This window comes from Lactuca virosa, chromosome 7 (genome assembly GCF_052849685.1).
Source record: "Lactuca virosa cultivar CGN04683 chromosome 7, Lactuca_virosa_CGN04683_v6, whole genome shotgun sequence".
NCBI lineage: Eukaryota > Viridiplantae > Streptophyta > Magnoliopsida > Asterales > Asteraceae > Lactuca > Lactuca virosa.
The window spans coordinates 286,616,515-286,639,770 of NC_136432.1; the positions used below are offsets into that span (position 1 = coordinate 286,616,515).

At 40.0% G+C, this 23,256-nt stretch overlaps 2 protein-coding genes across 2 annotated transcripts; one reads left to right on the plus strand and one right to left on the minus strand.

Moving 5' to 3' along the window:
* Nucleotides 1-9,518: 9,518 nt before the first annotated feature.
* LOC145127808 (uncharacterized) lies at nt 9,519-19,112 on the plus strand. The gene is made up of 6 exons (XM_079062936.1): nt 9,519-9,554; nt 9,689-10,304; nt 10,374-10,531; nt 10,611-10,860; nt 10,937-11,186; nt 18,635-19,112. Exons 1-6 carry the CDS (start codon nt 9,519-9,521, stop codon nt 19,110-19,112), a joined length of 1,788 nt encoding a protein of 595 aa, XP_078919062.1.
* A 1,553-nt stretch (nt 19,113-20,665) lies between these two features.
* UBC30 (ubiquitin-conjugating enzyme 30) lies at nt 20,666-22,571 on the minus strand. The gene is made up of 5 exons (XM_079059423.1): nt 22,335-22,571; nt 21,742-21,836; nt 21,526-21,653; nt 21,346-21,450; nt 20,666-21,116 (listed from the first exon to the last, which is right to left on the minus strand). Exons 2-5 carry the CDS (start codon nt 21,809-21,811, stop codon nt 20,973-20,975), a joined length of 447 nt encoding a protein of 148 aa, XP_078915549.1. The 5' UTR covers nt 21,812-21,836; nt 22,335-22,571; the 3' UTR covers nt 20,666-20,972.
* Nucleotides 22,572-23,256: the final 685 nt, after the last annotated feature.

The window sequence follows — 23,256 nt, forward strand, 5'->3', positions numbered from 1 at the left end:
TTCGATCTGTTTCAACCGGTACTGGGTCTATTTGACCCCCATTGGTCTCTTTCAATCCTTCAATCGGTACTGGGTATATTTCACCCCCTTCGGTATTTTTCAACCAGTATTGGGTCTATTTCACCTCCTACAGCTAGCATACAATCATAAAAGCAAGAGTCACAGAGACAACAAGCACATACAAGCATAGTAGGACATTGTCTCCAAGACAACTATCATCATCTAAATATAATTCAGTGGGCCGGCATTAGTGCCTTCGAACAACAAGTACAATGAAGGAAACTTACCTCAGTCTAAAGATAACAAATCATACTCGGGCTGCCAAATCGTGAAATCCTCTCCCTAAATCACGAATAATAGAACCCTAATTAGCAATTAGGTCATTAAACCTACCCGAGAGTCGAAATCCTAAACCCCGAATTCAAGGGTAAAAGGATGATTAACCATTCCCTTATTGGGCCTAACATACCAAGGCCCAAATCGACACAAGCCCAAAGTCCAAAAGACACTCCATGACCAATATGGGCCCAAGTCCATAAATGTCCAACACAAAAAGGCTTGTGGCCCGACAAGGGCCCAAAACCCTAGAGCCCAAGGCAGTCCAAACAAAAGGCCCAAACGAGTAATTTGAGAGGGTACGCTCGACGTACTCGCTTCTACGCCCCGCGTACCACTAATTTTCATGGTGGAAGGCTTCGGGGCCAAGACGCAGTACACACAGCATACCAAGACTTATGCCCAGCGTATGCGTCCAATACCCAATCTTTCTATTAATTTCTTAATGCCTTAAGACCCAACGTCCAACTTCAGATCTAATCTCAATAAAACGTATTAAGCCATAAAGTTGCAAACTTTATACTTTTGCATGCCTTAAAAGGTTCCAAAACTAACTTAAACACTTTATCCTGAAAGAATGGACACCAACCTTTGCATGGTTCATCATAATCCATCAAGATGACATTTTTATGCATCAACACCATAAAAAATGATAAGATCTAACATTCTAAGCTCATGGAGTAGCTCATACTCACAAGGATGACTCAAGGGACCATAATATAATAAAATCAAGCCCTAGACTAGATCTAACACATAGAGTCATCAAGGAAAGAGCTTTATACCTCCAACAATATGGAAAGAGTGATGATTAGTCTCTGGATCTACAGGCTCCCTCTTGTCCAATGCTTCTCTACAAGTCTTTTTCTTCTTTAATATACACCATACGCACCAAAACACACACTCAACTGTCAATATCTTTGGGAAATGGATTAGGGTTTTGAGGTATAGCTCAAAGAGGCAATGGAGGATGATAAGGTGATGGTTTGAGGGACTTAATGTGTTTCAATATGGTGCAAACCCTAAATACATAGGGTTTTCCCCTGACTGACATGCGCCTTGCGTAGGCATGGGTACCCCCAGCATACCAGGGGGACACCCCGCCTCATGCATGCATTGGATTACGCTCGATGTACCATATATACGCCCATCGTACTCGGGTCCAAGAGTCCAAATGAATGAGTTTAGTTAATTAACATTTACCTGACATGTCGAGTGTTACAAGAATCCAATCATGATCCTAGCGCAGGGCCTCCACCTCAGACCGGGTCTCTTCAACCAACCTATCATGATCAACAACGTTCCGTTCAAGGCTCTCAGTATGGATCATCAACCCTTTATTGTCCTGCACCAGAGAATCCACCATAGCTTCCAACAATGCTCGAACCTCCTCCACAAACGCCTTCTCCGATGCCAACAGATCATGCTTGTGGTCGAAGCCACGAATCTCCTTCTCAAGCTCTGTGATTTGTAATTGGTATTCTGATTCACGAGCAACAAAACCAGCTTGGGCATGCTCCAGCTCATCAAGGCGTTGAATGCACCGAGAGCCAGCCACCAGATAAAACATGGCCTGAGTAGCAGCATAAGGCATGTTATGAGAAAGGGAAATGTTCGCCATAACATCCATATCGGAAACAACAGTCGGAGGAAAAGCGTGGCGGGCAAACTCCACTGCATTAGCTCGAACAGATAATTTGGAATCATTGCAGAGATTCTCCAAAGGGGCATGCGCCAGGGTCAATAGGACCCTGAGAAACCTCTCGGGGAGGAGTCTGATGGCGCGAGACCCCTGCGAAACCACTCGAAAATGAAGGGTTGGGGATAGGCTTTGAAGAACTTTTCACTTCAACAATGGGCTGCTTGAACGCCTCCTGATCCCCCTCAGACTGGTGCACATCATCATCGGGGATCACCACAACTCCCTCCAGATTGGAGGAGAATGAATTCAGCAAATGGGCAAGGTCTCGCCTATTCTAAACATGTCGTCCAATATTAGCAGCGCTAACATCAGAAGACGACTCCCCCATGGCCAAAACCGCTTTTCGCTTGGTCATAGCCTATCGGACGCTCGAGATTATGTCGTCTTTGTTGTCTTCGACCTCTCCGGTGGGCAAAGGCGGCGCAACCATAGAAATCGACAGAACATCCAGAAGCCGATCGCCACTTGTCGCAGAAGAACCCTCCTGCGGATGCTGTTGGATTTAGTGTCTAGGCCCATAACTATAATTGATATGTACTTGACCCGAGAGTAGTATGGTCCATTTGGGTTGCATGGCACCAGAACAATTTGTAAGGATGGACTTTTGAGAAGAGGATATTCATGATTTATTAATATATTATAAGTTCTAGCATATTAATATGAAATCATATTATTTAATTAGTATTGATCAAGAATTAATTTGGAATTAATATTGTGATCAAAAGAGACTAATTAAATATAAGGGGTTGATTTGGTAAAATCATTCATTCTTATGGTGTGGGCCAATGATCCATGATTCCTTAGGTTGGGCCAAACCCATGTGACAACCCATGGATGATCCATGGAGGTTTAAACCCATGGAGCCTATAGAATATGGAAGGTCATGCATATTAGGGTTTACATGGTGTAACCCTAATTTTACCACACTATATAAGAAACCCATTGGCTCCTAAAATTGGCACCGTAGTGTTCTTGGAAGAGCATTAGCCGATTTTGGTTGCAAGTATTATCTCTCAATGTCCTCCATTGTTGGTGATGTTGTGTGATTCCATTTGAGGTGCAACACTTGGGGCACTAAGTTCTCAAAGGCCAAACTCAAGAAAACTACTAGCTACAACAAAGAGGTAACTCTATAACTCAATTATATGTTGTTTATATCAATTGTATGCTAGTTGTAGGCTTAATGCTTTGGAAACAATATTGCATGTATAATTAGAGAAAACATAGATCCAAAGCATTTAGGGTTATATGTGCACTGTAGGATGTTGTAGTATACTAAAACCCATCAGCTGCGTCATCGACGTCAGGAAAAGAACCAAATGCTCAGCATGGCGCGGTGACGAAAGAGTATCGTGAAGGTCAACTTCACGATGCTCCAACATCCTCCGGTAACGTTTCCGAAGAATGGAGTCCATCGACATCGGAGTCTCGACACCTGCCAATGCAATCAAAAAGCTTAAGCCTCAATAAAGGCTGGGGAAAAAAAGAAAAATAGGGGGAGAAGGAGAAGATTGTAAGATCATAAACACTTACCATCAACGACAAGGATGGCTTCTTACAATCTAGGCGGGACTCATTCCAACACCGACAAGGATGGCTTCTGAGTACTCGTCGTGTACGACTTGGATCATCTTCAGAAAGTCACCAGTGACCTGGTTGTGTGAGAACAACTTGGGAGTAACATCTGACATGTTGTTTGCCCGATAATGCACGTGACCAACTCGCTCTCGGTTAACCCACAACCATTTGTCCTGCTAGTTCTTGGGAGTCTTGCCATCCGGAACCAGGATGTGACCACCACGGCGGGCGGAAAACATGAACTTGTCCCTGGTAGCACTAAACCAAAAGAAGAACTTGAAGACGAAGTAGTCGGGAAGAATGTCGTTAGCCCGACAGATCATCTCGAAAGCCATCATCTTGTTAACAGTGTTCGGAGTGAGCCTTTGAATGCTACAACCATTCTTCTGAAGCTACTCCACCTTAAAGTCATTCAGAGGAAGGCTAAGTACGACATCGAAGGCCGTCAAGTAGATGCCAACCTTCCAAGGAAGAGGCGATAAGATCATCGAGTCAGCGACCAGAAGCTCCACGCCATCGATAGAAGAAAATCCATAAGTATCTCGTAGAAGCTCAAACTCTATAAGAGAAGGAACAATATCAAGTTGGTTCGCCATGGATGGAGGAAGAAGAAGCAAATGAAGAAAGTCAAAGAAGAAAGAAGGAGTAAGAGAAAAGTCGTAAGTAAAATAAGGAAACAACCTTCTCTTATAAAGGAATACAGAAGGCAGGATATTCAAAATCCCTGACGAATGACGTAACCGACAGACATAATTTGATGTCACAACGCTAGAAATATCAAAGCGTCGCTCGAACCCAAGCTTGACGCGTGTAGTGGCAGTTAAGTCCAGAACATCATAACTAGCCTAGCAAGCGCTATAACCACTGGACTGGGGGACTTGACAACGTGCCCCTAACACGGGCTAGAAGTCGCGCTAAAGACGCCTTGAGGCAGGCCTCTAGGTCAGGCTACTCCCAGCGTAGCCGCTCTGACGAAATCTCGAGCCTGCGGGCGTCCCTCTAGAGCTGGACGACCGCGTGGAAGGTTCGGCCCTCAGCGGGCGCCTTCCACTCCGCGACAAACCCAACAGGTCCAAGTGACAAGGAGTGTGCTCAGAGCATTACTACCTGAACAATCGTTAGCTCTGACACTACGAGGAGCACGATTAACCAATCAATGCGTCGGATCCTGTCGGACCTGACGACCTTGTCCCCGTACGGACTAGCAGGAGGTCTCAGTATAAAAAGCCTCCTCCGCTACCTCAAATAGTAAGCCGTTTTCCTCTCAGTTCTTACTATACACTCTCAGTTCAGCCACTGACTTAACCGTCAGAACGTTTTCTCATGATCCATTTCCGGAGAACGGCTAACGATTCCTTCCTATTGTGACCTCGCAGGTCTTCCCGGAACAATCAGAATCATCTCACAGTGATCAGAACCACCGCACGAGATAACCGGAAGACCATGTCGCATCAGTCAACTCAAATTACTACAAAAGAAGAAAAGTTTTTTTTTAGCCAATTGATCAAAATAATTTGTGCCTAAATAATTATATAGTGACAGGCATCTTATGATTGAAGGCTGAATACTTTTTTTTTTCAATTATAAGTAATTAGATAATTCTCTAAACATGTTAACATAAGTTTGCTAGATCTAGGAGCTAACATTTTTTTATATATAAACAATAAAATGAAAATACAAATTGACCAAAATAAATATTATAATTTAACAAAATAATCATTTTTTATTATCATAACATGATTATCAATTTCACAATAGGTCTCATGGCAATATAAACATAAAAATCCTTCAAAAAGAAGAAAAACACTCTACGAAAATAATATATTTTGGAATATATAAATATTTATTTCATAATAGAATTACTTACCAAATTGATAATCATTATGTAATAACTACTAAAAAGATAGACATTTTATTAAATGTTTCTATATGTTTTGGTCATAGTTTTATGATATTTCCAGTAGTAAAAATATTAAATGTAATTACAAAAATTATACTTGATTAATAAACTTAAAAGGGTATAGTTATTTAAATATACTCTAGATAATTCAAAATCCATTTTTCTAAACCAAATTTACTGATTGGATGGTCCGTCCAAACCATGGCCCAGAAAATCTTTACAATCCCTCTACCTATTTGATCGGTTTCAACAAGTGTCTAGTCTTTTAATTTTATCATATTGAATATAATATAAACCCACACGTTTTGGTAATAACAAATAAATCGATTCCTATGTTTCATCTCCATGTTGATGCTGCTTACATCATTTTATAAACAATAATCGAATTCAATGCATAAATCAAATAAAAGTCTTCAAAAACGTTTTTCAAACTTAATCCTCATAACTAATTTCTCACTGCAAACCAAATGGACCCATTTTTCTATTAAAAAGCTGTTGCGCTATAGTATTGAAAGTACCTACCACAAACTGTTGGTCAAAAAGATGTTCCACCAAGTGTCACGAAAAATGTCACACCCCAACATGCATATAACCACGATATATATACCATTTCTTTTTATCTACCTTTTCTATGATTCGTTGCAAAAGTCACACTAAAAAAAAAAAACTGCAATTACACACTAGAGATTGTTTTAAAAAGAGGTTGCCTAACTGTTAGGGAAAGAATAAGACATAAGTGCCCTCAAATCTTTTCAAGAAATGGGAATAAAATCTATACCTACAAATTCCTATCTTTTTATGAAAAAAGAATAAATCTTTCGAGTCCTAACTGTTAGGATAAGTAAAAAACAATAGACAGGACATGTTTACAGGCTCACCACATGAATGCATACGTAAACAATGACGGGGTTAACAAGGACAACTCAACCCATGCATATGCTTCTAACTATTCATGGTCCTCGCCTTAGTTAATATCCAACCAGTAAATTAAATAGTATTTAATACCAGATGAATCTAGATAAATATTTTAGAGTTATTGTCGATGATGAGTATAATGATAACATTGAGATTTTTTTTTCCACATATGAGAGATCGAGAGCAATAGAGAGCAATGTTGGGTCCATTTACAAGCATTTTTATATCATGTTTTCTACTATTTCTTAACCGCGTATTGTATATAAAAGAAAACAACAATCATCCATATCCGATTGTAAGTCGATTTCATTAAGTTAGCATTTTGATTTGTAGTTTTCTTAGCAATGAGTTATTTATCATATATACTAGTTTATAACTCGTGATAGCCACGGTTATAAAATTAATTAAACTTTCATATTAAAAACTTAAAATTATTAATCAATTATTTCAAATAAATTATTTTAAATAAAATTATTAATCAATTATTTCAAATAAATTATTTTAAATAAACTATTAATCAAGTTGGTTGTGCCATGCTCAGTATACATCTGGATCACCTTGTTAGCTCCAGTATATTTAGCTAGGTTACACACATCTTGATCATTACCTAGAGCTCTAAGGCCAAAAATCAAGTCTTCATTGCAAATCCTGAAGTGATAATATATTACTGGGGGAACCACGTATCCTAGTTCTAGCATCATAGCGTCGAGTTCATGCACTGAAAACTCATCTATATCAACTAAATCAATATACGTAAGTTTCCCCTTAACATATCTTACATTTGGAAAAGGTGTGAACTTCCCACCATGGCGAAGTTCAATCGTGAACAAATGGGGATGATCGACTATCCCAAACAACAAAAAATACAAAATGTAGTTAGCATATTGTGTGAAATTTCAAAAAATTTAAGTTTAAAAAGCTATAATAACACTCACCATACAATTCCAGTGCATCAAACCCCATCGTCGAAGGACGTATAGTCCACAGTGAATGCACCATTTTCTCCTTCTATCTACTGGACTGCAGTTCAGCTAAAGAAAAGATTCGGGGTGGAAATCGTTGACTTAGGGTTCGAACGTCAATGGAAATTGAACGAGGAAGAAGTTGGAGTGTCTGATGTTTTTGGGCATCGTTAAATGCGCGGTAATAGATGAGCATTCCCCCCATAAATGAAAGGACAAAAATACCCTCGCGTGCATGTCACGTGGGGAAGAAAACGGAATGCCTCTAACAGCAGTTAGAGGCAGGGACCAAATCCACAGCTCAAACATCAAATAAGGACGTTTTTTACTAGCAAACTTTTTTTTGGACCTTACCCACAGAAATCGGCAAACCACAGGGACCATTTTTGCAATTTTGTCTTCTTTTTAAAAGCAAGATTCCTCCTTGTTTCAAGTGCATGCTCATCCACTTTATTCTTAAGATATTTCTTTGACTTCCACATCTGTCCCACATAAAAACTAGATTTATGCACCTCACCATGTGAACATACTTTCTCCTTACCCAATCGTTTTAATAGAACCATCCTGTTCTTTTCAGTATCAGAGTCTTCTCCTAATGACTCCCATCCATCACAATCAATTACTTCAAGGTCTTCTTCTTCATATGTTTCTTGTTCGTCTTCTACATCATTGTTAAACCCAAACCCTGAAAACTCCACACCTTCATCAATGTTCATTCTAAAGTCACTCATGTCAACATCAATGTCATCAACTTCATTGTCTATGTCTACTATAACATCACTATCAGAATCACTATCATCATCACTATAATCATCTTCACCCTTTTCTGAATTGAACTCGTCTGATTGACCATCAAATAAACCCCCATTATCTTGATCAAAGTCTTGATATTCACTACCAAGGTGGATTGTTGTAGGGTCTGTTTTGTTGTTGTTTTCACTATCATGCAACCCTTCAAATGGATCAAAGTCTACATTCAACATTTCAGATAAACCAATTGGTACATGCACAGTTGCTACATCAAGCTCATGTTCTTGTTGTACTTCCTTGTCTTGATTATCTCTTGTCACACTTGATGGTGCTTCCTTGTCTTGATTATCCCTGATTTCACTTGATGGTGCTTCCTTGTCTTGATTATCCCTGATTTCACTTGATGGTGCTTCCTTGTCTTGATTATCCCCTATTTCAGTTTCCATGTATAACCTCTTTGAACATGACCTAGTACCCTCTCTTGGCTTCCAATTTCTTGTTCTCCTCATTTCTGGCGAAAGTGATTTTGATTCACCTCCATAAACCACAAGTGGTAATGATGAACTACAACTTTCATGTTGGGGATCATGAACTAATTTTTGTTTTCTTTGTTTTGGTTCAATTGCCACTTCATCTTCTTCATTTAGTTCTTCAATGACAACACCATTTCTCTTATTTGGTGACATGAAGTATGTAACCAAGTTGGTTGTGCCATGCTCAGTATACACCTGGATCACCTTGTTAGCTCCAGTATATTTAGCTAGGTTACACACATCTTGATCATTACCTAGAGCTCTAAGGCCAAAAATCAAGTCTTCATTGGGGATCCTGAAGTGATAATATATTACTGGGGGAACCACATATCCTAGTTCTAGCATCATAGCGTCGAGTTCATGCACCGAAAACTCATCTATATCAACTAAATCAATATACGTAAGTTTCCCCTTAACATATCTTACATTTGGAAAAGGTGTGAACTTCCCACCATGGCGAAGTTCAATCGTGAACAAATGGGGATGATCGACTATCCCAAACAACAAAAAAATACAAAATGTAGTTAGCATATTGTGTGAAATTTCAAAAAATTTAAGTTTAAAAAGCTATAATAACACTCACCATACAATTCCAGTGCATCAAACCCCATCGTCGAAGGACGTATAGTCCACAGTGAATGCACCATTTTCTCCTTCTATCTACTGGACTGCAGTTCAGCTAAAGAAAAGATTCGGGGTGGAAATCATTGACTTAGGGTTCGAACGTCAATGGAAATTGAACGAGGAAGAAGCTGGAGTGTCTGATGTTTTTGGGCATCGTTAAATGTGTGGTAATTGATGAGCATTCCCCCCATAAATGAAAGGACAAAAATACCCTCGCGTGCATGGCACGTGGGGAAGAAAACGGAATGCCTCTAACGGCAAATAGAGGCAGGGACCAAATCCACAGCTCAAACATCAAATAAGGACGTTTTTTACTAGCAAACTTTTTTTGGACCTTACCCACAGAAATCGGCAAACCACAGGGACTATTTTTGCAATTTTGTCTAAAAAGAATGATGCAACAAGACTAAGGGCATATTGCAAAGGAGTTGTGCCTGTTACCAATGTCAGTGGGCCACATGTGGATGGTGGGACAAGTGGTGCAAGTGGGTCCCATGTGTTAGGTGGGGCAGATAAAGTAAATAAAGGCAAGGGCAAAGCAGTAAATTCAAAAGCTACCACTTGTACTTGGCACTTATATGCATCTAGGTCTTCGAAAGATGGGAATTGGTATGTGAAAACGTACAGTCTGAAGCACACTTGCCTTCAATCAAGGAAAATTCGAGCTTGCACAGCCACTTTTCTTGCAAAACATATTACTAGACAAGTTCAATCAAACCCCACAGTTCCAATTCGATCCTTACAAGAAGACTTTCAGCAGACATACTCAGTGGGGATTTCAAAGCATAAGATGTTTAGGGATAAGGCAAGGGCTACAAATAATGTTGTTGGGGACTACTCAAAGCAGTATGACTTGCTTAGAGATTATGCACTCGAATTACAGTCCACCAATCCAAACACCACAGTGAAGATAGATGTTGTAAGTGAGCCTAACCCGAACTTGGCCACTAGGCAGTTTAAGAGAATTTACATATGTTTAGGGCCACTGAAGTTGGGGTTTAAAGCTGGTATGAGGAACCTTCTTGGTCTAGATGGTGCCTTTATGAAAGGCCATTGTCATGGGTAAATATTGACAGCTGTAAGCTTAGACTCCAACAATGGTATCTATCCACTTGCATATGCCATAGTAGAATCTGAAAATACTGCAAGTTGGAAATGGTTCTTGGAATGTCTAGGGGATGATTTGGAGATGGGGTCTAATTCTAACTTCACATTTATCACTGATAGGCAAAAGGTAATTCTTTATTTATGCATAATGCCTTTACAATATTATAATTAACATGTATTGATTCAATCTTATATTTACTTTTTAGGGTGTGATACCTGCTATAGCACAATTATTTCCAAATGCAGAGCATAGGTATTGTTTAAGACACATCCATGAAAACATGAGGAAACAGTGGAGAGCTAGGGAGTTCAAGGAGTTTATTTGGAGTTGTGCAACAGCAACCACAGTTCAAGAGTTTCAATCTACAATGAGGGAGTTAGCTGAGTATGACAGGGCTTCACATAATTGGTTGAATCAAATACCACCAATGCATTGGGCAAGAAGCCACTTTACAGGTAAATAAAATTGATCTTATTACTTGATATGCAACTATTTTTTATTGGCCAATGATTTTAATTGTGGATTATGCAGGTAGGGCCATCTCAGATGTGCTTCTAAATAACATGTGTGAAGTTCTGAATGGTAAGTTGGAGAAAGGAAGGGACAAGCCAATCATTACATGCTTGGAATTTATAAGGGAATATCTAATGAAGAGGATCTGCAATGTGGTTAAAGAGCAAAGGAAATGCCAAGGTCCTCTCACACCTACTGCAACCAAATTGTTAAAGAAGAATGAGCAACAAGCAGCTGAGTATATTTCAAGGTGGAATGGTGGTGGAAAGTATCAGGTAGCTGGACCATGGAATGATCAACATGTGACAACCCGAAACTTTTCCCGTTTCCGTTTCGTGATTTCCGTTAATAAAAAAAAAATTCGAATTTGTTAGCTTTTCCGTCAAACTTTTTGCTTTAGAAAATAATCTAGTTATATTTACGAGTTCGAACCAAAAATCACGCAGAAACCCGAATATCTCGAAAAATCAAGCATTTGCGGTCTAAATGAGATTACGACCGTAAATGTGTTTACGGCCGTAAACCTGTTTACGGTCAGTGAAGAGTGGACCCCCCATCTCACCCCTATAAATACGATGCCTCCACCTTCATTAGAACATTTCTGGCCAAAAACTCTTTCCTTCTCTCTCTAATAATCTTAAACCGTAAACACTCAAAACGCCTTCAAACTTCGAAATTCATCGAGAAACCACGTTTGGGTCGCTTTAGAACGTCTCAGGGCACTCATCTCTTCGAAATCAGCATCCAGCTCTAGTGTTCTTGAGTTTACGGTCAGCCTTAAGAAACCGTAAACTCTGTTCTTGAGTTTACGGTCAGCCTTCAGAAACCGTAAACTCTGTTCTTGAGTTTACGGTCCAAGCCTTCAGAAACCGTAAACTCTGTTCTTGAGTTTACGGTCCGAACCTTCAAGAACCGTAAACTCTGTTCTTGAGTTTACGACCGTAAACTCGCCGAGCCTTCAGGAACCGTAAACCCTTCTTCGACCGTAAACACCTTTTAAGTGGTGTTTTTGACTGAAAACTCACCTTCTTCGATTCGACCAAGTCCCGGTAACATTCCTCAACCAAATTCAAGTGTTCCTCTAACACGTTATCTAACGAAATCGCTAATTTAGATACATATATGTATTTATTTGATAATAGGATTTCGTTAAGTGTCGTGCAACAACTCGAGGATCTTTATTTTCAGTCAACGATTTCACGCAACAACTGTGAGTTCATACCCCTACATTTTCCGTATTTTTTAATGTTTTCAGGGGGGGAATACAAGCTAAACATAAATGTTTTCTGTGATCTAGCACTTCTCTGTCCGGGAATGGTCACCCCGAAAAGCAAGAAAATCGAGAGGTAGATCTGGGGGATGACACAACCAACAAAAGGAAATGTCTTGGCTGCGAGGCCGACCACATTTGAAAGCGCCAAGGATCTGGAACAGACTCTGATCGATCATGGAATCAATCTGGATGAAGTGGCAGCTGTCTCTGAACCACAAAAGGAAAGCGGTGGGAAGAAGAAGAAGTTTGGTAACAAACGAAAGGGTCAGTCTTCGCAGGAGTCCTCCAAGAGATAACAAATAGTGGCAGTTCATGCTGTTACTGCTCCTGTTGCTGCTCCCACTGCTGTTCCAACCACCCAATCCCCTACCGGTGGTTATGCTGGAAAACTACCTCTGTGCAACAAGTGTAACTTCCATCATCACGGACCCTGCCGTGAGCTGAGTTGCAACAGCTGTGGAAAGAAAGGACACACAGCTCGATACTGCAAGACACCAGCTCAACCAACCAACCAGGCTCCGGGAGCGGGCGCTGGTCAAACTTGTTATGGATGCGGAGAGGCTGGGCACTTCAGGAGAAACTGCCCCAAGGCAACAACTGGTGGCAATGCAGGGAGAGTTCTAATGATGGGCCAGGAGGAAGCAGTTGCTGATCCTACCATTGTTACGGGTACGTTCCTCCTTGACAACTCTTATGCATGCATTCTCTTCGATTCTGGTGCGGAAAGGAGTTTTGTTAGTCATACATTCAAACATCTAATCAAATGTAAATCCCAACCTCTAACCGAAACATTTACCGTCGAGATGGCTAACGGAAAGAAGGAGAGCACTAACGACATATTCATAGGCTGTACTCTTACCCTAGACAATTATTCTTTTCCTAATAATCTTATGCATGTGTCCATCAAGAGTTTCGACGTCATTATCGGCATGGACTGGCTAAGCTCCAATCGTGCTGATATTCTTTGCTTCGATAAGGCTATCCGTCTCAATCTTCCCTCTGGCGAAGCTCTCATGATTTACGGAGATAAGCCTAGCTCGAACCTCCGTATCATTTCATGCATCAAAGCTCGGAAGTATCTGCGAAAGGAGTGTCATGCATTTCTAGCTCACGTTATAGACGTGACGCAAAAAGTTAAAGACCTCGAGAGTCTTCCCGAAGTCTGCAACTTCCCTGATGTCTTCCCTGAAGATCTCCCAGGAATCCCTCCCGAACGCCAAGTTGAGTTTCGTATTGACTTGATCCCCGGAGCTACTCCCGTAGCTAAGTCTCCTTACCGCTTAGCGCCAGCAGAAATGCAAGAATTATCCAGTCAGCTCAATGAGCTGATCAGCAAAAGGATTCATAAGGCTGAGTTCCTCACCCTGGGGAGCTCCGATCTTATTCGTGAAAAATAAAGATGGATCCTTTCGGATGTGCATTGACTACCGAGAGCTGAATAAGCTAACTATCAAGAACCGATATCCCTTACCCAGAATCGACGATCTCTTCGACCAACTTCAGGGAGCCAGTTATTTCTCAAAGATAGATCTAAGATCAGGGTACCATCAGTTGCGAGTTCATGAGAATGATGTGCCCAAAACAACATTCTGAACTCGCTATGGACACTACGAGTTTGTAGTAATGCCCTTTGGTCTAACCAACGCACCGACAGTATTCATGGACCTGATGAATCGGGTGTGCCGCCCTTTCTTAGACAAGTTCGTGATTGTGTTCATCGACGATATACTTGTCTATTCGCGGAGTGAGAATGATCATAAACATCACTTAAGGCAGGTGTTGGAAACATTAAGGGCAGAAAAGCTATACGCGAAATTCTCGAAGTGCGAATTCTGGATCAGAAAGGTGAATTTCCTTGGACACGTGATTAGCAAGGAAGGAATACACGTGGAACCTTCCAAGATCAAGGCGATTGAGAACTGGTCTGCACCGAAGACACCCACAGAAATCCGGCAATTCTTGGGTCTCGCGGGCTATTATCGCAGGTTCATCCATAACTTCTCCAGAATCGCTAAGCCCTTAACTACCCTGACACAAAAAGGGGTAACATTTAGTTGGGGAGTCAAGCAAGACACTGCGTTTCAAACATTGAAGCAGGCCCTATGCAGCGCACCTATCTTGTCCCTGCCCGAAGGGACAGAAGACTTAGTTGTCTACTGTGATGCATCCAATCAGGGCCTAGGGTGTGTGCTCATGCAGAGAGGAAAGGTCATCGCCTATGCCTCGAGGCAGTTGAAAACACACGAAGTCAATTACACAACCCACGATTTAGAGTTGGGAGCAGTGGTCTTTGCGTTAAAGATCTGGAGACACTATCTCTACGGAACAAAGTGCACTATCTTCACCGACCATAAGAGCTTGCAACATATCTTTGATCAGAAGGAGTTAAACATGAGGCAGCGACGATGGGTAGAGCTACTCAGTGATTACGAGTGCGAAATTCGATATCATCCCGGCAAGGCCAATGTGGTAGCAGACGCCCTCAGCCGAAAGGAGTATTCGGGGCGTAAGGTGAAGGCACTAACAATGACCATCCATTCCCACCTGTCCGCGCAGATCAGAGAGGCTCAGCTAGAAGCCTTAACACCCGAGAACGTGACAGATGAAGCTTTGCGGGGAATGGACAAGAACTTGGAGGTCAAAGGAGACGGAGTTTATTATTTCATGGATCGGATCTGGACCCCAAAGTTCGGCGGGTACAGAGAGGTTGTCATGAATGAGACTCACAAGACGAAATACTCCGTTCACCCAGGTTCGGATAAGATGTATTTGGATCTCAAACAACTCTATTAGTGGCCAAACATGAAAGCAGAGATCGCTACCTTCGTGGGCAAATGCCTGACTTGCGCCAAGGTGAAGGTCGAATATCAGAAGCCCTCAGGTCTACTTCAACAGCCGGAAATACCTGAGTGGAAGTGGGAAAGGATAACCATGGATTTTATCACCAAGTTACCCAGATCTCCGAGTGGGCACGATGCCATCTGGGTAATTGTTGATCGGTTGACGAAGTCCGCCCACTTCCTGCCAATCAAAGAAAGCTTCAAAATGGAGAGACTCACACGGATCTACCTTCAAGAGATAGTTCGCCTTCATGGTGTACCCGCATCCATTATCTCCGATCGAGATAGCAGATTTACATCAAGGTTCTGGCAGTCGCTGCAGAAAGCTCTTGGAACTAAGTTGGATATGAGCACGGCTTATCATCCGCAGACTGACGGACAGAGTGAGAGAACAATTCAGGACTTCGAAGATATGTTGAGAGTCTGCATCATCGACTTCGGCGCGTCATGGGACACTCATCTTCCTTTGGTTGAATTTTCCTACAACAACAGCTACCATACCAGCATCAAGGCTGCGCCGTTTGAAGCCCTCTATGGCCGTAAGTACAGATCCCCTCTATGCTGGGCTGAGGTAGGTGACACACAGCTAGCCAGGGGTCAACTCCCCGACAGTACTCTCACTGGTCCTGAAATTATCCGAGAGACAACTGAAAAGATTGTGCAAATCCGAGAACGACTGAAAGCCTCACGAGATAGACAAAAGAGCTATGCCGATAAGAGACGAAAACCCTTGGAGTTCCAGGTTGGTGACCGCGTCCTTCTAAAGGTCTCACCCTGGAAAGGCATGATACGTTTTGGGAAGCGTGGAAAGCTAAACCCAAGGTACATTGGACCGTTCGAAATCCTTGCTAGGATCGGTCCCGTGGCATACAAACTTCAGTTACCCCGAGAGCTCAGCAACATCCATCCTGTTTTCCACGTATCGAACCTAAAGAAGTGTCTGTCCGATGAGACACTTGTGATTCCTCTAGACGAGATTGAAATCAACGAGAACATCAACTTCGTGGAAGAACCTGTCGAAATCATGGATCGGGAAGTCAAACGAACGAAACAAAGTCGCATCCCGATAGTGAAGGTTCGTTGGAATGCCAAGCGGGGACCTGAATTCACTTGGGAGCGCGAAGATCAAATGAAACAGAAATATCCGCATCTCTTTCTTAATCCATGATTTGTATCCAATGTTCGAATTTCGGGACGAAATTCCCTCTAACGGGGGGATGATGTGACAACCCGAAACTTTTCCCGTTTCCGTTTCGTGATTTCCGTTAATAAAAAAAAATCGAATTTGTTAGCTTTTCCGTCAAACTTTTTGGTTTAGAAAATAATCTAGTTATATTTACGAGTTCGAACCAAAAATCGCACAGAAACCCGAATATCTCGAAAAATCAAGCATTTGCGGTCTAAATGAGATTACGACCGTAAACGTGTTTACAGCCGTAAACTCGTTTACGACCGTAAACCTGTTTACGGTCAGTGAAGAGTGGACCCCCCATCTCACCCCTATAAATACGATGCCTCCACCTTCATTAGAACATTTCTGGCCAAAAACTCTCTCCTTATCTCTCTAAGAATCTTAAACCGTAAACACTCAAAACGCCTTCAAACTTCGGAATTCATCGAGAAACCACGTTTGGGTCGCTTTGTAACGTCTCAGGGCACTCATCTCTTCGAAATCAGCATCCAGCTCTAGTGTTCTTGAGTTTACGGTCAGCCTTAAGAAACCGTAAACTCTGTTCTTGAGTTTACGGTCAGCCTTCAGAAACCGTAAACTCTGTTCTTGAGTTTACGGTCCAAGCCTTCAGAAACCGTAAACTCTGTTCTTGAGTTTACGGTCCGAGCCTTCAAGAACCGTAAACTCTGTTCTTGAGTTTACGGTCCGAGCCTTCAAGAACCGTAAACTCTGTTCTTGAGTTTACGGCCGTAAACTCGCCGAGCCTTCAGGAACCGTAAACCCTTCTTCGACCGTAAACACCTTTTAAGTGGTGTTTTTGACTGAAAACTCACCTTCTTCGATTCGACCAAGTCCCGGTAACATTCCTCAACCAAATTCAAGTGTTCCTCTAACACGTTATCTAACGAAATCGCTAATTTAGATACATATATGTATTTATTTGATAATAGGATTTCGTTAAGTGTCGTGCAACAACTCGAGGATCTTCATTTTCAGTCAACGATTTCACGCAACAACTGTGAGTTCATACCCCTACATTTTCCATATTTTTTAATGTTTTCAGGGGGGGAATACAAGCTAAACATAAATGTTTTCAAAACTCATGCAATTCTCATACTTTAACCCTTTTGTACTGTGTTGAGCATAAGGGACGTTTTCACTAAAATTGCATAGTTTTCCGGATTCGCTATTCACTACATTATACATGCAAACTATAATCGGTATAGTTTGGGATTTTTCTAAAACATATCAAGTATAGAAACTTTCACTACTAAACATATGTGCTGAAACAGAAACCGTTTACAGTTTACATCACTACTTTATCATGGTATTCATAACTGAAACTATCACTATATACGGTATACATACGGATTTTCACTACGGTAGAACGCTACTAAACTACATGTAAACTAGATTGTACGATACTGTGAGGCGCTACTTCACTACTGTACCCTTAGGTGTACAGGGATAAATCCTACCACTGTATAACCAGAGTCTCCTGGAGGGAGAGCGTGAGATTTGTGAATAGATCTATTCGGGACTGACAATCCCACATCTGGACTGCTAGCTACAGTTGGGCGGGCACGCCTGAGATGTACAAATGTCATTTAACTCGACGCTTGAAGAACGTTGGAAAGGTCTCTAGTCATATCAAGCATGGTTATACGACTCACATTATGTATAAATCACCTTTAGTTTACAATCTGACACTCTTCAACGGTTTTATTTATATTAAATAGAACTAACACACACTACGTATACTGGCTGAAGTCAGGGTTTTCAAACAGAACCGATTATGCATTGGTTTCACACACAAATACCTATACTTCATGATTAGCTCTAGCTAGTCACAGGAGGTAGTATTTTCGCATATCACTACTGTTTTCAGTAACGAACATTCATGGTTTTATACAGAATCGATAACGCTACTTACTCACTAAAGAAAATATCGTATTTTCTTGGAAACATACAAGACATTCATGGTTCATTACGAGACTTATAACACCACGTTTTCATTAAAGAAAATATCGGATTTTCTTGAAACTTTACAACTTTTGACTAGCTCACCAACAAGTTTTCATTACAAATTACCGCTTATGAACTCACCAGCTTTATGCTAATATTTCAAACTGCTTGTATTCTCAGGAAATCAGTAGGCAGGTTCTTGCTGGATTTTGAGGAACTGAAGCATTAAGAGTTTTTTTTTAAGTTTTTACCATACAAAGCTATTGGCTGTAATTCAAACAAGTTTCAGAACTGATGTAAACATTTTTATTTTAGTATGCACTGTACTGGTTGTGTTGCTATGATTGCTATTATTCATTGGTTGTGATGCTACACATGACGTCCTCCGCCCCGGAACGTTTCCGCCATCGGTTTCAGGGTGTGACACAACATGTTGTGGACATTAACCAGATGACATGCACATGTAGGAAGTGGGAGTTGACAGGAATCCCTTGCAGGCATGCCATAGCCACTTGGAGTGAGATGACAGACAATGGGGAAATGGTAGGGGAGCTGTACACTTGGGTACACAAATTTTATTTACTGGATACTTGGAAGGTTGTGTATGACTTTAAAGTTGAACCTATAAAAGGTAGGGCAATGTGGCCTAAAAGTGATTGTCCCACTAGAATTATCCCACCTCCATACCACAAAATGCCTGGCAGGCCAAAGAAGAAAAGAAGACAGTCCATGGAGGAGAGAATGAGCCAAAAGGAAAAGTCTAGTCAAATTGAAAGTGTGATAGCAAGTCAAAGTCAAACTCAAGGATCCAAAGAAGTGGAGAAGCTTAGTAGGAAATTTGGGAGTGTCACTTGTGGTAAATGCAAACAAAAAGGACACAACAAAAGGACATGTAAAGGTCAACTAGAGGGTGGAGGAGCTAATGAGGGTCATGGTCAAGAGTAGTTTGTATGGTCAAGTGTAATGTTAAGTTGTTAAATCATCTTTTGGTCTAATTTGTTTAAGAAACTGGCATATGTTGGTTGTTTTAACAGTTATTAGTATGTTAAGTTATTTTGCAATTCCAAAACTCATGTGGTTGCTTCTTTTTTGTTACACTTGGATATTGTAATGACAATTGCTTTTGGTTATGTGCAATGGTATTGTAATTTGCATTGACTTATTGGGATTATATCTTATGATTCAATAGCACTTAGTAAGTTCCAAAATGGTATTGTACTTTTCTTAATACCATTTCCTGTATTGTATTACCATTATAGTCTCCATAATAACAACAATTAAATAAGATAATATTCCATACATTATAATTCGAGGTACAAGGTTCATGAAATGACCATTATAGTATACAAAGGCCTATTCATCAAAACAATAAGATCCCAAAAAAACCTTAGCACCATAGGTAGAACTTAACCCTAATCCCTAATTCCACATCAAGAAAACAAGAAAAAAAATCCAACTGCAACACAAGTAGAACTTCAATTTACAAACTTCATCTTCTAATTCTTTCACTGTCATCTTCAGGTAAAACCTCAAATTCTGAATTTCATCTTCTAACTCTTTCACTGAAAGCTTCAAATTGTTCATGCTCTTCAGTAGACCAGGAATGATAGCCTTAGCACGATCACACATTGGAGGATCAAACCATCCAAGGAATCGACATTTTGAGTCCTTTCAAAGATGAAGCACACAAAATTAGGGCAACAATAAGGTGTTTGATTGCAAAAATTAGAACGCTACTTTACCGGTAGAGGGCATGCGTAGAACCGTCGGCCTGGATTGAGTGGAGTCCACGATGTGCGCAACACAGAATTGTTGCCACAAAAGTATATGATCGTTACCATTTTCGCAGAGAGAGCCGTTGGGGAAGATGGGTTTAAGTCGAGGTTAAATAGAGAAATTAGATTGCAATTTTGGTCCCATAAATGAAAGGACAAAAATACCCTCGCGTGCAAGGCACGTGGGGAAGAAAACGGAATGCCTCTAACGGCAGTTAGAGGCAGGGACCAAATCCGCAGCTCAAACATCAAATAAGGACGTTTTTTGCTAGCAAACTTTTTTTTGGACCTTACCCACAGAAATCGGCAAACCACAGGGACCATATTTGCAATTTTGTCTTTCTTTTAAAAGAGTAGGGTTTTTTTGGACTGTATAGATCCCAGTCCAAAGTAATCGAGACCACTGGTCCTACAATAGTCCTACCTCCTGGTTCCAAGACCGGGCACATAGATATGGGCTAATGGCCCAATCACAGTCCCTAATATGTATGGATATGGGCTTCAAAACGAATATAATAAGCCCTCTAGTAATTTTAGTTTGATTCCAATCAAATATTTGTAGGTTGAACTTAGAACGCCTTTTTTGTTATTATTAATAGTATCCGATTTTAACCCGACCCGATTAAATAAACAAGGTTGTGTCCCTAACAAAATCAAATCCAAGAATCGCTATTGGTCAAGCAAGCCTATTTTTTATTGTTTCGTGGTTTCGACACCAGTCAATTTCATCTTTGACATCTGAGTCCAATATACAATGAGCCTCAGCAAAGGGCACCCAACACACAACCTATCAAATCAAAGCAACAACCAACAACATGAATCTACAATCCTACACACCACTTATATTTTATGTACATATAAGATATAATTGGCATGTATTAAAAGCAAAGTCAACTTGTTTTATAGTGTGACATAATAGGAAGCAACAAACCCACAACCAATTTTTCTATATGATGATGTGATTTATTCCGCACTAGTTTTTGATTTTCACACACCACACCACACCACACCAAAGGCCAGAATGAGTTCCTTAACCCATAGCATATTTCTGGGTCCAAGATCGGGCAGCGGTCTCATACCTGTCCCTTTGGTTCTTGTACATATGAGCAATCTCTGGCACTAATGGATCATCAGGGTTCGGGTCTGTCAACAATGAGCAAATCGACAGCAAAACCTACACAATTCCCATTCTTATCACATCATTCTCACATCTTTTTTTAAAAAAATTTAAAATAAGACAAATTACATTAAAAGTTAGATATGACATGCGTTAACGTGGTTGTGATAGAATTTTTTGTCAAAATTTAGTGGCTTATTTTTTTACTTAAGCGACTGAGAAATTTTTTTATTGAGACCACTTTAACGGGCTTTTAGCACAGGAAATACAAAAAAAAATAAACTACCTTTGAAATGGTGAGTGCAGGACTCCACTGTTCCTTGAGAATATCAAGGCAGATGCTACCATTACTGTTTATATTTGGATGGAACACCTTGGTTCTGAAGGAAACCTGCAACCGATATGTAAAAAAAGTTGATTAAATTTCTTGTAAAAATTAAACGACATAATTTAGAGATTTGAGTACCTTTGGTGGCTTGAAAGGGTAATCAGGAGGGAAATTAATGGACACAAGAAATACTCCACCAGAAAATGGGCTTTCCGATGGGCCCATTATGGTTGCTTGCCAATGGAACATGTCTTCCCCAACTGGGCCTGAAAGAAAATTAAATTACAAAGTACAAACAACTACAAATACAAAAGCTTCATATGCAAGAAAAATAAGGAAAAAATGGGAACTAACCAGCACTGCAAGAAGCAGGTGGATCTTTTTGCAAGTCCTTCAACTCTTTTTGAATCCGCTTCGAAGCCATCTCAAGATTTTGATTGCTATCAAGTCTGCAGAAACAATTATTTAACTTAAAGCTCATGAACATTTGTAACATATATCAGTTTTATAACTTGCAGCTGATTCTAGTTTCCTAATTAAGATCTATAATTCTCATCAACTTTATCACAAAAATTACCCGGATTAACTTCCATAGTAGAACAATAAACACCAAAAATTCACCAGAAAAGGAAAATTTTGAAGATACTCAATGTAAAATTATGAACAAGTATCATCAGGATCTCAATCGAGGCACAAAAATTACTTAAAATCTAGTAACAACTGAACATGTACAAACATGCAAATTGGAGAACAAACGCTACAAACACACGATACATTATTGAACAAATCGATACAAAATTATCGCACAGTAAAGAAGCGTACAATAACAACCAAACTCTTAAACCCTATGAAATCGAAACGAGCCAACTTATCAAGAAATCGATCACTAAAATTAAATATAACTCATAAAATCGATTAAACAATCGGAAGAATTCGAATCTAATTACCTGAATTGGATCGAAAGAGAGGTAGGGTTTGAATTGTTGATTCTGTTACACTATTTTGCAGATTACGATAGTCGTATGAAGGAAGCGGCCATAGAAAGTCGGTGTATATTGTTGGAAAGCAGGTTTCGTCACTTCGGGACGCGTGTCAGAAGAAATCCTTAGCTGTCAATAATCTACGACGTGATTCAAACAAAAATATTTTTTAAAACCCTCTCTCTCACACTTAAAAATATTTTTGAAGTTTTTAAATTGAAAAAAAGTATTGAATTTTTTTTTTGTATCTCCTTCCCCTGTTGTTTTTGCCACGGGGCTTGTACTCATTCTCTCAAAGTGTATGCATAAATCGTCCATGTCGATACATTTTCCACTTCTTAACTTATTGCAACAAACATTTAAGTTAATACCATTAAATCAGGAGAATATCATGTTGTTTTTAAACATTTAAGAAGATTGTTCACAAGAACCAATGTTTTAAAAACCGGTTTTTTAGTTGAACTGGTATGGTAACCGGTTTCCGGTTCAACCGGTTCGACCACTGAGTAAACCGGTTTCTATAATTTTTTTTTTTTTGTATTTTCCTACACATACATAGATACAAAAATCAAGAATTTAATGTCCACAAGTTCAAACATTAAAATACACATGAAATAAGTTGTAGATCAATCTAAATACAATAAAATAACTCATAATCATAAGTTTTACATCAATCAACGTGCATTAAAAAGAAAATAAAGTCCTACATGAATATAAACGCATCAAAAATTTGCATAACATTTATCATGTGTTTTTATTCAGAAAAATTTTAATTAATATGAAAAAACTACCAAAGTTTATTTTGCAAAAGGTTTCGATTCCATGTGTTTTTATTCAAATTAACCGGTTCAACCAATTTAATTGAACCGGTTCAACCAGTTTTTTGTAA

Bases quoted from the DNA above. Each gene is read 5' to 3' on its own strand.
- LOC145127808 (XM_079062936.1), top strand. From the start codon at position 9,519: ATGGCACGTGGGGAAGAAAACGGAATGCCTCTAACG. The intron at 9,555-9,688 runs GCAAATAGAGGC...TTGTCTAAAAAG, and splicing joins AAAACGGAATGCCTCTAACG to AATGATGCAACAAGACTAAG. The intron at 11,187-18,634 runs GTATCAGGTAGC...ATGCACATGTAG, and splicing joins AGGTGGAATGGTGGTGGAAA to GAAGTGGGAGTTGACAGGAA.
- UBC30 (XM_079059423.1), bottom strand. From the start codon at position 21,811: ATGGCTTCGAAGCGGATTCAAAAAGAGTTGAAGGACTTGCAAAAAGAT. The intron at 21,451-21,525 runs GTACTCAAATCT...TATCGGTTGCAG, and splicing joins ACCCTTTCAAGCCACCAAAG to GTTTCCTTCAGAACCAAGGT. The intron at 21,117-21,345 runs GTAGTTTATTTT...GGAATTGTGTAG, and splicing joins CTGCACTCACCATTTCAAAG to GTTTTGCTGTCGATTTGCTC.